At 46.9% G+C, this 13,866-nt stretch overlaps 2 protein-coding genes across 5 annotated transcripts in view; one reads left to right on the top strand and one right to left on the bottom strand.

Annotated features, from left to right (window-relative positions):
- Positions 1-7,311, top strand: part of cpsf1 (cleavage and polyadenylation specific factor 1) — a 21,912-nt gene extending 14,601 nt beyond the window's left edge. The window contains exons 17-38 of one of the 2 annotated variants that reach the window (XM_031853875.1): positions 68-163; positions 250-459; positions 627-768; positions 919-1,097; positions 1,650-1,792; positions 1,890-2,064; positions 2,175-2,381; positions 2,470-2,559; positions 2,647-2,793; positions 2,896-3,048; positions 3,259-3,375; positions 3,645-3,735; positions 3,928-4,012; positions 4,637-4,778; positions 5,155-5,307; positions 5,410-5,586; positions 5,771-5,837; positions 5,917-5,964; positions 6,051-6,206; positions 6,573-6,702; positions 6,792-6,930; positions 7,015-7,311. In XM_031853875.1, the coding sequence (XP_031709735.1) occupies positions 68-163; positions 250-459; positions 627-768; positions 919-1,097; positions 1,650-1,792; positions 1,890-2,064; positions 2,175-2,381; positions 2,470-2,559; positions 2,647-2,793; positions 2,896-3,048; positions 3,259-3,375; positions 3,645-3,735; positions 3,928-4,012; positions 4,637-4,778; positions 5,155-5,307; positions 5,410-5,586; positions 5,771-5,837; positions 5,917-5,964; positions 6,051-6,206; positions 6,573-6,702; positions 6,792-6,930; positions 7,015-7,062 (2,895 nt within the window). In that variant the 3' untranslated portion in view covers positions 7,063-7,311. The remainder of the gene's footprint in view (positions 1-67; positions 164-249; positions 460-626; positions 769-918; positions 1,098-1,649; positions 1,793-1,889; positions 2,065-2,174; positions 2,382-2,469; positions 2,560-2,646; positions 2,794-2,895; positions 3,049-3,258; positions 3,376-3,644; positions 3,736-3,927; positions 4,013-4,636; positions 4,779-5,154; positions 5,308-5,409; positions 5,587-5,770; positions 5,838-5,916; positions 5,965-6,050; positions 6,207-6,572; positions 6,703-6,791; positions 6,931-7,014) is intronic. The other variant, XM_031853874.1, reaches the window with a different exon arrangement.
- adck5 (aarF domain containing kinase 5) lies at positions 7,253-13,866 on the bottom strand. Of its 3 annotated transcripts, XM_031853880.1 has the most exons (16): positions 13,740-13,764; positions 12,783-12,845; positions 12,208-12,299; positions 11,963-12,112; positions 11,507-11,582; positions 11,045-11,245; positions 10,814-10,954; positions 10,497-10,610; positions 10,262-10,393; positions 10,096-10,179; positions 9,914-9,995; positions 9,365-9,443; positions 9,195-9,286; positions 8,844-9,096; positions 8,112-8,228; positions 7,253-8,026 (listed from the first exon to the last, which is right to left on the bottom strand). In XM_031853880.1, the coding sequence occupies exons 3-16, from the start codon at positions 12,276-12,278 to the stop codon at positions 7,924-7,926; spliced, it is 1,695 nt and encodes a 564-aa protein (XP_031709740.1). In that variant the 5' UTR covers positions 12,279-12,299; positions 12,783-12,845; positions 13,740-13,764; the 3' UTR covers positions 7,253-7,923. The 3 variants fall into 3 exon arrangements, with proteins under 3 accessions (XP_031709740.1, XP_031709739.1, XP_031709741.1); XM_031853879.1 differs by lacking the exon at positions 12,783-12,845 and having other exon boundaries at positions 13,740-13,866; XM_031853881.1 differs by lacking the exons at positions 11,963-12,112; positions 12,208-12,299; positions 12,783-12,845; positions 13,740-13,764 and having other exon boundaries at positions 11,045-11,240.

The following is a 13,866-nucleotide window of genomic DNA, read 5'->3' as shown; positions in this document are numbered from 1 at the left end:
TATATATGTATATGTGTAACGTATACTATCTGCTTACATCTGCTACTTACTTCCATTCTGTTCTCAGAGGAGCATCCGACCCCAGGTAGTCACTACGTTCGAGCTGCCGGGTTGCCACGACATGTGGACAGTCATCTCCAATGAAGTCAAGGAAGACAAAAAAGTACCGCGTTTCTTTTCTGCTCAACAGCCGCACGTTTTCAATGTTTATGTTCTGTTACAGTAAGATGTTTCTCGCTCCTCTCTCAGGCAGCAAAAAGCGATGGATCCGAGGACGGGGCAGAGACCGAGACCGGCGAGGATGGTGAAGAGGCAGAAAAGGACAAGGAAGAGAAGGAGGAGGAGGAGGAGGAGGAGAAAGAGGAGGAGAAGGAGGAGGAGGAGAAGACAGATCCTCCTCTGGAGGATGATACGAAGAAGCACGGCTTCCTCATTCTGAGCAGAGAGGATTCAACCATGGTGAGAAACACGCGTCATTACACATCTTAATCTTCAGCCATTTTCATTTGAACAGATGCAAAGATATATATGTTTTGAATATAAATAAGATGTTATGGGGAAAAGAAAACCTATTTATTATGCAATTTGGATGATAGCTTCTGTAACTTGGTTGTGTTTTTGTGCAGATCCTCCAGACAGGTCAGGAGATCATGGAGCTGGACACCAGTGGCTTTGCTACCCAAGGACCCACTGTGTTTGCTGGAAACATCGGAGACAACAAGTACATCATTCAAGTCTCCCCCATGGGTATCCGGCTACTGGAAGGAGGTAACGAAGGATAACAACGTTAGGTTGTTGCAGTAGCAAACTGCTGTCGGAGTAAAGTAGTACACTTGTATAATATCAGAGCAAATTAAAGGCGTTAAACATAATGCCATCCTGTTTCACTGACACATTCTCTTTCAATTGTGCTTTCAGTGACACAGCTCCACTTCATCCCCGTGGACTTGGGCTCTCCCATAGTGCATTGCTCCGTGGCGGACCCTTTCGTGGTCATCATGACTGCAGAGGGGGTTGTTACCATGTTTGCACTGAAGACTGACACATACATGGGGAAGACTCACCGCCTGGCCCTGCAGAAACCACAGATCCCCGCTGTGAGTAAATCCTCCTCATCAGTCAAATACACCCCCTGGTGGACAGACTGCAGCTGTTGGGGTAGAGCATAAATCCCGCTTCTTCCATGTTAGCGAATGGGAGCTGGGCCAAACGGATATAATGCTTAGTTGTTTCTTTCTAGCCAAACAGCTACCGTGGTGCTAACGTAGCAGCTAAGTGGCTCCCACTAACAAGCTCTAGTCATGCTCGACTGGTGACTTGCTCAGGCGGGTGTTTGGATGGGCCTCTAATACCGCTACTCCCAATACTGCGCCGTTTCGGGCTCTAAATTACATAAAAATCTGAAGATTGCAGCTCTCGTACCCGGGATGCTTTGGCTTCACTTTTGTTCAGTGGGAGGAAGTGGAGGCGCCTCGTCCATCTTTATACTCAGTCTATGTGCTAGAGTCTCTGGTGCTGCAGTTTCACTTGTATCACTCGGTTCACTTCAGAGCAACATGCAAATGCACAGCAGTATTACACTCCATCATTTAGAAACTACAGTCATGAAACACTCATTAACATGTTTAAAACCGCCTCCCAATCAACAGCAATCCCGTGTGATCGCGCTGTGTGCTTACCGAGACGTGAGCGGAATGTTCACCACAGAAAACAAAGCGAGCAGCTCCTTCGTCAAAGAGGACACCGTCATCAGCAGTCAGTCTGAAGTAGAGACCGTCATCCACGACCTCAGGTAAGAGCGTCGCCGCGCGCTGAAACATCCAAACAGTCGCTACACGTCCTATTTATCTATGGATCGATTCACGTTATATGTGTGTGTGTGTGTGTAGTAACACAGTGGACGATGAGGAGGAAATGCTGTACGGAGACTCGAACGCCAGCGCAGCGCATGGACGGGATGAGATGGGCCGCAGCTACGGGGCACAAGGGCTTTTTGACGGAAGCTCGAGCAAAGCGGAGCCCAGCCACTGGTGCATCATCATCAGGGAGAATGGTGTCATGGAGGTACGGGGTGTATCTTACACCACAGGGATACAAACACTATATTAGTCAGGACGTTAATGCTGCTTTCCAGGCTTCCTTTTTGCCCACGGCCTTTGCTTTTGTTTTGACAGATTTACCAGCTCCCAGACTGGCGCTTGGTGTTCCTGGTGAAGAACTTCCCGGTTGGTCAGAGGGTGCTGGTGGACAGTTCGTCTGGCCAGTCAGCAGCACAGGGGGAGGGTAAAAAAGAAGAAGTAACGCGTCAAGGAGAGATCCCACTAGTCAAAGAAGTGTCTTTGGTTTCACTCGGCTACAACTACAGCAGACCCTATCTACTGGTGAGCGTTTGTGTGTTTCACTCCATAAAAATAGAGACGTAACATGGAATGAAAACAGGGTTTAACAAGACGTTTTCTCATGTTCTAGGTCCACGTGGAACAGGAGCTTCTGATCTACGAAGCGTTCCCGTACGACCAACAGCAGCCACAGAACAACCTGAAAGTGCGCTTCAAAAAGGTAAGAGCCGAGACCGATGAAGACGAATTACCACAAGTGAAATATGAATGAGGTGAATGTTAACTGTGCTGCTCGCACTACGCACAGGTGCCCCACAACATTAACTTCAGGGAAAAGAAATCCAAGCTGAAGAAAGATAAGAAGGCAGAGAGCGGTGCCGCCGAGGAGACTGCAGCTGTGAAAAGTCGGATTGCCAGATTCAGATACTTTGAGGACATCTCTGGATACTCGGGGGTGAGGAGGCCATTCTCTTAGAGCTTCACGTTGTTGTGAAGCGTTGCATCCCGTCACGTACTCTTGTGATTAACCACATAAAACATTTTGTGGTTTTCACAGGTGTTCATCTGTGGTCCGTCTCCTCACTGGATGCTGGTCACCTCTCGTGGGGCCATCAGGCTTCACCCCATGACCATCGATGGCTCCATCGAGTCTTTCTCACCATTCCATAACATCAACTGCCCCAAAGGTTTCCTCTACTTTAACAAACAGGTACACAGAGGACGCACTCTCACTTTAATAGTGTAGGGGTTCTCTTCTCTGTCAACTCCACTATGAAGGGAAACTCAACTCTTATAAGAATTAGAATCTAGAGACGGTGAAACACAACAAAGTGCAGCTTTGTTATTCTTTCATCTAGTTTCTAGAAACCTTTTCAGTGCGTGTGTGTGTGTGTGTGTGTGTGTGTGTGTCTTCCCGCAGGGCGAGCTGAGGATCAGCGTCCTGCCCACCTATCTGTCCTACGATGCTCCATGGCCGGTCAGGAAGATCCCGCTGAGGTGCACCGTCCACTACGTCTCCTACCACGTGGAATCCAAGGCAAGGCTCCCCTCACTGTGCCCACACAGCACCACAGGCAGCGACATGACACAGATTCAAGCTGAAACACATGCCCCGGACTCTCACACCTCCGCCTGCATAACGGCATGCAAAATAAAAGCGTATCGATCGAGCCGCTTTGAAAAGTTCGAGACGAAAGCCCTCTGGCCTTAAAGTTTTCTTACTGCGAGAGGGAAAAGAAAATCAATGCGGGTGACTTTGAGGGGATTAGTCTTTGATGTGAACTTTTTGGCTTTGTTCCCTCTTAGGTGTACGCTATATGCACCAGTGTGAAGGAGACCTGCACACGCATCCCCAGGATGACGGGAGAGGAGAAGGAGTTTGAAACCATAGATCGAGGTCAGACATGAACACATACGCACCCGTAGAACACTATGAAAACTACATGTCACGATTATCACATATTCCCAAAATAGTTCACACAGTGTTTCTGAAATAACTCCTGCAGTCAGTAAACTGAGTCTGTGAGTCAGTAAACTGAGTCTGTCTTCATTTGAGTCATTACTGTTGTTTCTCCTGTTGTCACTGCAGATGAACGTTACATTAACCCGCAGCAGGAGAAGTTCTCCATCCAGCTCATCTCTCCAGTCAGCTGGGAAACCATTCCCAACACGCGGTAAAAGAAGTTCTCTTAGAGGTTTACCAGTTTGCAAAGACAAATGTAGACAATTAATTTCAGTCTCAGTGAGGGTCAGATGGAAATGTCAGGTCTGCATTTTAATTCCACCAGATTCCACACCAGCAAAGTAAACATCAGCAGGTTTAGTGAACACCTGAGTCGTTGGTGTCGTCAGTCAAGTTAACCTAAACCAGGCTCTTTTCTTAAACCTAACTCTGTGGTTGTGTTGCCTAAACCTAAACCTCCTGTGAAGATGGAAGTTTATTTTCAAAAGACACTCTGCATGTCACGAGTGGAAACTGACACACCGTCTCTGACACGTCCACAACTGTTTCTAGAGGGGAACCAAAGCGTCCTAGTCTGAAGCTAAGGGCAGCTGACCGAGCATAATGTTTGGCTAGTTGTGAATGAGTTGATAGACATTAGACAGTGATAGCAACTGGTAGCTAAGACACAAAACAGGCAATGGAACAAAAGAAGAGGGGGCGTGCAGCATAAGTTAAATATATTTGTGGCAATGACGTAATACATAATGTATAATCTGAATTATCAGACAGGAGCACCGAAGTAGTAAACACTGAACAGCTGTGTGAATGTGCCTTCTCTCTCCGTTTCCACCAGATACGACCTGGACGAGTGGGAACATGTGACCTGCATGAAGACGGTGGCTCTGAGGAGTCAGGAGACCGTGTCCGGGCTGAAGGGCTACATCGCCGCCGGGACCTGCCTGATGCAGGGGGAGGAGGTCACCTGCAGGGGCCGGGTGAGCAGCTCACACCTTTACCACCAAAAAACGTCCTTCTCACTATAACCCACACGGTGATCAAAATAAAGCCGTCTTCTCATATGAACTCCGGGTCGGGACATTGTCCCGAGTTTCCCCTTTTACACGTGTAGCACGCAACAGGAGACCGTCGGTGTTGGACACATTCTCACCGACTGGAAATACTCCGCTTGGTCGTAGGGGCGGCGCCGGAATTTACGCTAATACACCGCAGCCACATAGCTAATGTCCCGTCCAACCGATCCGGACCGTTGCGTTCTCACAGCTCTTCTGAGTGCGGCGTCGCGGTTCATGTGAGCAAAAGGAGGAATGAAAACATCTGCTGACGGCTTCTTGTTTGATTTCTTTTGTTCAGATCGTGATCCTGGATGTTATTGAAGTGGTGCCAGAGCCCGGCCAGCCGCTCACCAAGAACAAGTTCAAAGTGCTGTATGAGAAGGAGCAGAAGGGGCCGGTGACGGCTCTGTGTCACTGCCATGGCTACCTGGTGTCGGCCATCGGACAGAAGGTCTCACCCCGAAACTCTCACATCACAACTTTAGGAGTTCACACAGCTGGAATCAGAAAAGGTGTAAATATGAAGGTTGTAAGCTCCTCCGTGTTCCTGCAGATCTTCCTGTGGGTCCTGAAGGACAACGACCTGACGGGCATGGCCTTCATCGACACCCAGCTGTACATCCACCAGATGTTCAGCATCAAGAACTTCATCCTTGCTGCCGATCTGATGAAGAGCGTCTCGCTGCTCCGCTACCAGCAGGAGAGCAAGACGCTGTCGCTCGTCAGCAGGGTGAGAAATACTTTCCTCGGTGTCTGATGTAGCAGAGATCGTTTCCAAACAATGGAGTGTTTATTGATTCAGAGGTACCAGTGAGTATTGATGGTGCGTCTCTGGAAGAGAAGAGTGCAGCTCTTCAGGGACTGAAGCTGTCTTTGACGGGATTTAACAGTTTGTCTTTTTGTTTTGGCCACAGGACGCGAAGCCTCTGGAGGTTTACAGCATCGAGTTCATCGTGGACAACAACCAGCTCGGATTATTGGGTAATGTTCGTAATGCCCTCGGGAAGCAAATTCAATCAAAAGTTCCCGTGTTCTCATTAACCTTTTCTTTTCCTTGTAGTTTCCGATCGAGACAAGAACCTCAGCGTGTACATGTATTTACCTGAAGGTATGCAATGTTGACAATGTGCAAATGTGAAGTATTTTGGTTATTCATTCACATGCAGTTGTGTGATGAGCGCTCTGTGGTTGCAGCTAAAGAGAGCTTTGGAGGAATGCGCCTGCTGAGGCGAGCCGACTTCAACGCCGGAGCCAACATCAACACCTTCTGGCGGATGCCGTGCAGAGGCGCCCTGGACACCGGCAGCAAGAAGGCGCTGACCTATGACAACAAGCACATCACATGGTTCGGTAAGTGGCCACGATGTCGGAGCCAACGGAAGGATTAGAATCAGTCAGCCAGCGAGTCTCCGACGGAAAACAGATCAGGCGACTTCTATGGTTGGATGTAAATCTAAGTGTCACTGGTGTTAAATCTGGCGATGCTGACAGACTCGGGAATATATAAAAAAATACTAAAAAGTTGCAAGCAAATATTAACTTAAAGAGGGTAAATAAATTATATATAGTTTGTTTTTTTATGTTTTTGTCGTAGACCTTTGTCAGGCATTGATGGATCTAATTTACAAAAAAAGTATCGAAATAGATAATAAAGAAATCAATACTATTGCTCCATGTGGACTAAACCTTGTTTGTTTTTTATCTGCGTTCACACAGCGACCCTGGACGGAGGAGTCGGGCTGCTCCTCCCCATGCAGGAGAAGACGTATCGCCGTCTGCTGATGTTGCAGAATGCTCTGAACTCCATGCTGCCTCATCATGCTGGTCTCAACCCAAAAGCCTTCAGGTGCTCGTCACGCTTTAGAAACCACTGCTCAGTGTTTACAGGGATGCAAAGGGGGTTGAGCTGTGTGATGAACCTTTTGTATCTTCCAGAATGCTGCAGAGCGACAGACGAACGCTGCAGAACGCTGTGAGAAACATCCTGGATGGAGAACTCCTCAACAAGTACCTATACCTCAGTGCGATGGAGCGCAGCGAGCTGGCCAAGAAGATCGGCACCACTCAAGACATCGTGAGTGTGCATTAACGGGAGAGAGGATGTCAGTGAGGTCGCTTCTCTTGTTCCAACTCTCCTTCTCGTTTCCTCCCTCCCTAGATCCTGGATGACCTTCTGGAGGTGGACAGAGTAACGGCTCATTTCTGAGATTCACATTCCTACGCCTCATCTGCTGAACGCCGTTTTATATTGAATGGAGAAAACGTTTTGTTACGGCCATCTTTGTGCAAACCTGATTTGTTTTTCTTACTTGTTGGACCCCCCAAAAAAAAAAAAGGGCAGCCATGTTTTCTTAGGATATTTTGTATAAAAAAAAATTAAAACCAGTACTGTGAAAGTAATTTACACAAGGCTCGTGTGTGTTTATTGAGCTGGAAAGACAATGATGCCTTAAAGAAGGAGGTAGAACATTTTATTTACATTGTTAAAATAATTTAACATTTGGTTCGCTGGCACTGGACTGAGTGGACTCAGAAGAAAAGAAGCCAAACCACCAACAGCGAAGCTTCCATCCGTGTAACACAGAACACAAACTGTTAATCAGACAATGATGAACATAAACCTATAATCTGTATTGCCGTCATCAAAGCTGCGGTTTCTCACATAGTTGAGCTGCAGCTTAACATCGTCTTGTGTAGCTTGTTGTTCTTCCGCTTAACTCAGAATACATCGACTGCTGAATAGTTCTTTAAACATAATCTGCAGTTTAAAATGTTTCAATTGCTATGATTACACAAAAACAAAATTTAAAGTACACCAAAAATATGATTGAATTCAAAGCCTTACGATGGGCTGTAAAGTTCTGGCCTCTGGGAGGCCTCACTACAGCGGGTTTGGGTCTTCACAGTGCTGCAGTCCAGTCTGACACCAGAGTCCCGGCTGATTTGGTGTTGAATCCGCGTGACCATTACTAGCAGCATTTAGAGCTGCTACAGTAGTGGAAATAACTCATTGCTGTTGGATCAACTTGTGCTTGGAATAGTTCCTTCGTAGAGAGACGTCTGCGCACTACCTCAGGTACTCGTACACGTCTGCGTCCAGAGATACGAGACCGACGTAGGACAGCAGGCCCAGGAAGGAGCGCGTCAGACTCATCGCTGCCATCTCCCACCTGTAGAGTCACATCGTTCACATCTGGCGGCTCACAATCACGGAACACGATTTTCATCATTGATGAAACTAAAACGATTCTTTACCTTAAAGCCAGTTCGAACTTAAGGCCCTCCCATGTCGTCCTCACCCAGCGGAAGACCCAGAGCCTGGGCAGCACCCCCGTCCTCGCTGCCTGGATGTTCCCCCAGCCTCGCACCGCACTAGAGGACAAGAGGGACCAAGATGCTTGAGACACTCAGCAACACAACCATTACCGAAGAATAAACAATGCAAGTTAAGGGGCTTAGAGTCCAATCAGCTGACAGTCTTTATCTGCAGGGCTGCAGCCAGGATTTAAAACTAAAATAAAAAAAGCTACGGTTTGTTAGTTTGCCCAGTGTTGGGAAACTTCATGTCTGAACATGACGGTCTATATTTAGTTTCTCCACGCTGGATAAATGCTGATAGCTGATTAACCTACTGCATAATGACTGTTGGAAGCAGCTTGGTGAGTTTAGAACACCGTTAAAATTGGCAACACTTACTGAGCAAACAACAGAAGACAAAGGGCCTGTTAAAATGTAACTTAAATGGCTGTCTCTTTCTTTTCAATGACATCCTAAAAGGACACCAAGTCCTACAAGTTGAAAACATTAACATGTAGCAAAGTCTTCATCAGCTGTGTCCCAATCCAGCGGCGGTCCCATTTCAAAGACTCCAAATGCAGCCTTCTTCTCCCAGATAGACACAGCCGATGGATCCTTCGCGGCCCAACATATCCCAAGATGCATTGCGTGCCGATGAAGATTGTGATTTTTAAAAAAATCGACACTGACCTCTTGGCCATGACAAAGTAGCGGTCCACCGGCGCTCCCAGGCTGATGTTGATGCTTCGGACCGTGTTGATGTTCCGGAACACGAGCAGCATGGGCCGGGGCATCGACTTCAGCACGCGCATGATGCTGTCGAAGCGCTCGCTGGCCATCTCGCGCATGTAGGTCGTCTCCTCTCGGCTCAGGATGTTGGACAGACCCAGCTCACGCATGTTGATGGGCCGCTGCAGCAGCATCTCGCAGAAGAGGAAGTACTCTGCACAGCAAGTTAGATATGAAATGTAAATAAATAGTTTTCTAACAAAAAAAAAAAAAGTTTGTTAGATTTTAATAGCCAAACAGATGTCCGCTCACCTTTGACACCAAGTGCTTTGGAGTGCTCCTCCATTGCTGCCTCGTCTCTCAGGACTACGGACCGCCACAGTTTACAGAGTGCCACTCGGTCACTAAAGGTATAAAAAGGTTAGAGTTCAAGCTCGTGGCTAAATATTCTCAGGTCGTCATACGGCAGAGACCAATCTTACCGCTGGCTGAGGTGTTCGTACAAGCCGTGGTCCAAGAGAACCAACTGTGCCTTGTTGTCAGGACCTCGTCTCACTAGAACTGCAAACAAAGAATTCATCACACACACACACACACACACACACACACACACACACACACACACACACGATGAGGATTCCCTTAAATTAGTGTGAAGTTATTGTGACAGATTTAAACTGAGCAGGATTTTTCACAGTTGAACAGTTATCTCGTCAGTGCTCTCTGGTGGACAAACTATAGAATAGCAGTTTCTTAATTACCGTTGAACATATTTTTAGGATTTCTGTAATTATGTATTTATGTATTCACCGACCTAAATACCGCCACTGATGAGCAATAAGCTAATATTAGCTAATCCGATATTGCTTGTGCTCTTCTAGAAAGCGAGAGATTGACGACCCAGAGGTGTTGCAGTTCATACAAGACTGACAGAAAACACAAAAGCACTAGCGGCTGCTGCTGAATACGAGTAATGATCTTCTCTGTCGTGGTCCAACGCGTGCATACAGACACGTGCTCGATGAACTCACCGTTTCCCGGATGCGGGTCGGCGTGGATGAAACCGGTGTAGAATATTTGCTCGGCAAATGTTCGGATCAGCTTATCTGCGGCCTGCAAAGCAAACATTTGATGAGGCGTTTTTAAAAGCTGGCCTTTCAACGGTAACACTCCACTCTGAACATCAGCTGCCGTGTCGAGTGCATCAACTCACATCTTTCAAACTCAACCCTTGTCTTTTAATTTCTTCCACGTCGTTGATTTTGCAGCCGTCGCAGAACTCTGCCGTCATCACTCTCTTTGAATTGGAGAGGAGAAAAGGTTTAGCCAAGGAAACGGTTGGACATCTAGTTATTTTCTACCACTGACGATGATCTCACCTTACTGGTTTGCTCCCAGAACACTTTGGGTACGACAACAAAACTGAAGTGTTTCAGCTCCTCCGCGCACCTCTCTGAATTCTTGGCCTCGTTCTCAAAATCCAGCTCTTGACCCAATGTTCCCTTCAAGTCCTAGATGAAGTAGAATAGAATCAATAACAGGCCAAACAGATATACATGTATATGGTATATACATATACATATGGTTAATAAGGAAATACAACTGCTTCCTGACCTTAAGAACCCATCGGAATCCAAAGGTGGGGTGCATGAACTTCACGACATCCAGCAGGATCTCCAATGTTCTGATATCGCCGTCAAACCGATCCCTGAGGTCAATGTACTGCACCTGTGGGCAACAGAATAAAAACAGTTTGGATTGTCCACCTCCCAAAAATAGCAAGATGGGGGACCTTCTTTTCATGTAGGAGAGGATGCTAAAGCGTGTAGCGTTACTCGTTCAGAATGGTCCGATTCTGCTCTCTACACTCTGTGCGATCTCTTCCATGTGACCGTTTTACCGTCTGTGCCTGAGAGTAACTCGGCGCTCACCTTCACGGCGACGGGGGTCCCGTCAAACAGCTCCGCCTTATGAACCTGGGCCAAGCTGGCAGCAGCGATGGGCTCATAGTCGAACTCTTTAAAAAGCTGCTTCGGGGTTTTGTTGAAGTCTTCCTGGAAGAGAGCATCCACCTAGAGCAGACACAATGCTGAGACATTTCAGGCCGTCCCCCCCTTTTCATTTACTGAACCACGTGTCTTTGTTAGCGCTGCAGTTCTCACCTCTTTGTACCTCCGGTTCAGGGCCTTGTCTTCCAGTATTTGCAGGGTGCGGATGTACTCTGGGGGCAGCAGGTGGTTGAAGGAACACAGACCTTGGCCGAGTTTGATGTATATTCCTCCGTTGCTCAGGGCTCCTCCCACCATGCACTCGGCTGCCCGTTGGTGGCAGGCCGACATCTTGGCCAGGTAGGATGGGCTGCTCTAGCAGGGGAGGACAGCAGCAAGACATGACTCTCTAGTGTATTGTTTGTGTGGCATTTTTTCCCGTGGACAGATATGGGTTGAGGATGCGTTACGCGACCTCGTAGACACCAGTCATCTTTCTCTCTAAGCCTTCATCTGTGTTCTGTATTGTGATACCTCAGAAACCACTGAGGAGTGCAAGTAATTATTGCCGTGACTGGTTTTTTTCTTTGAGATCACCTGCTCAGACAGAACCTATTTCTGTATTTGAGAACTTACCTCATCTTGGCCGCGAAGAGCCACGTTAGTGGTCCACCAGTAATCCCCAGAGATCACGATTCCCACAGAGAGACATCTGAGGACACACAGACGAAGAGGGTCGATGGGACTTCAACGTGACATGAACAAGAATGTGAGTGGCTCATAATGTCACATGTGGTAACATCTCCAGGAGAAAACGACCAGCATTAAAGTGAGACTATGTTTGAAAGACGAAACATGTTCCTCCTACAAATATAAATCTCATAAGGTCGAGTAGCTTATGGTGGCTAATGTTAGCTAACTTTAAGTAGGATCGCTGACATCATGGAGTCATTTCAAGGGATGACTGCTGCAAAACTGTAACACGATGTCATCTGGGAACTGTCGCTTGTAGCCAGTGGTTGCTGTGCTGCAAAAGCCACGTAGTCTCACTTGAAACACGAGTAGGACCGGTTTACGGGTTTCATCTCACACCTGCAGAAGCGACCAAATCCTTCAGTCAGAATCTTCATCCTCCTCCTGTCTCTGGGTTCGGACGCAGCATACCGGACCCCCACTGCCACGGGCACGCCGACAGACACGCCAACAAGTGTCTTCCATAACAGCCCCCGGCGCTTACCTTCCCTTAACGCAGGAAGAAAAAAATAAATTCATCAAAACAGAAACGTTACCGTGGGTAGAAGTTGATCTGCGACGATGGCCCGGCCGCTGTTCGTTACCTTAGTGAGCTGAAGGGTCTATTTCTTTGGAGCGATGCGGCGGGATGTGGGGGTCTTCGGAGCAGAGCCATGTGATGGAGACACAACCGTAACTAAAGAGGAAAACATACTGGTCATCTGATAACCAAGTGAACTCTTGACTTAACCATGGCTCATTGAATCTGGTGTTGGTTTTTTTTTTGCTGCTGGCAGTGTCACGTTCACCAAACCGTACCATCGAATGTAAAAAAAAAAAAAAGCCTGCAACAGTTGCATTTCGAAGGTCATTGGCTCGTAAATTAATATTGGATGAAGACGCACGGCTTATGCAATAGATGCACAGTATCAGAGTACACCATGATAAACCACAGTGAGCAGGCAGAAATGAAACAATGAAATGAAAAGTGCAAAAGTGCAAAGTGCAATAGCTGCAGATTTCCCAGTGGGCATGTCGGCAGCAACAGCGTTTCACTTTTGAGTTGTGACATTGTTGTTATAATCTGGGTGCACCCTTGTATTATTAAAAAAAACAAAGAACGGTTATAAAGGCTCCCTGCAGACTCCCATGGCTCTTTGTGCGTTTGTGATGGTCTTACTTCGCCAAAGCTGGACAGCAACTACTGATCACATCCGTCATCGGTTAATCTGCCGATCATTGCCTTGAATAATTGAGTAACAGTTTAGTCAATAAAATGCCAATAAATGTTGAAATATAGTCCAAAAAACAATATATATTCACTTTAGAGTATAACGCAGAGAAATCTCTCAATAACAAGCAGGAACTCACGTTTGACTTAATGAGCTGGTTTTTAAAAAAGTTGCCAGTTCCTTCTTCTTCATCGACTGACTAATTGATCGATCTGATATTCATGTACATACAGATCACGGTAGTGTGTGTGTGTGTGTGTGTTCTGGGAAGGAGGGGGGGGGTAGAGCAAGGCCAATACGACCAGCCGGGGTACTTTAGTTTGTTTTTGTTCGCTGTATACAGCGAAGGGACAAAATGTTTCCAGTGCTGACAAATTGATGTTGAGATTAGTTTATCTCAGGGACCTGAACACTGAAACATCAACAAACAGTCCGTCACTCACACACGGAGTGTTTGCGTCACCACAACAGTGAGCGGTTACGTCTCATCTGAGCCACACTAATATCACTTAAGAGTGTGCGCCAGTAACGTAGCTGATAATTGTGGATTTGTTTTAATATAGAGGCGCATCTTTGCTTTATGTTAAAATACGTAAAAACACAGCTGCACAATAGTAACGGAATATTGCGAAAGACTGTGACACAGTCCTTTGAATAACACCCACGTGTCCAGTGTGTCTTTTGCACAAACAAACAAATACAGCTTCTACTCTTAAACACGTTGCATCGGTTTGTTGATTTATGTTGCTTGCGTGAGCAGTAACGCTGGTGTTACAGTAACGCTGACGTTACAGTTAGGTTAGCGTTACAGTTAACGTGGCTGTTGTGCAACTAGCTAGCTAACTTTAGCTAATGCTACTATCAAACCAAGCGAAACAAAACATGATTGAATATCGTTGACTTACTGCTCGGGTGGTCTCTCTTGCCATGGTTCCTGGAATAATAAAACAGCTCTGCTCTCAGAGAGTACTTAACATCCAAAGTGCCCTTCCCTTCTGGGGCCACCTCCATAATCGACCGGCAGCTAGCATG

The sequence above is a fragment of the Anarrhichthys ocellatus genome, unplaced genomic scaffold (genome assembly GCF_004355925.1).
Source record: "Anarrhichthys ocellatus isolate YVR2014 unplaced genomic scaffold, GSC_Weel_1.0 scaffold14, whole genome shotgun sequence".
In the NCBI taxonomy this organism is placed as follows: domain Eukaryota; kingdom Metazoa; phylum Chordata; class Actinopteri; order Perciformes; family Anarhichadidae; genus Anarrhichthys; species Anarrhichthys ocellatus.
This window is presented reverse-complemented; position numbering and strand designations above follow the sequence as displayed.

Coding starts and splice junctions, on each gene's coding strand:
- adck5 (XM_031853879.1), bottom strand. CDS start 13,763: ATGGCAAGAGAGACCACCCGAGCA. Junction 12,113..12,207: donor AGACCCTTCAGCTCACTAAG/GTAACGAACAGC, acceptor TCCTGCGTTAAG/GGAAGGTAAGCGCCGGGGGC. Junction 9,287..9,364: donor TACGAACACCTCAGCCAGCG/GTAAGATTGGTC, acceptor TTATACCTTTAG/TGACCGAGTGGCACTCTGTA.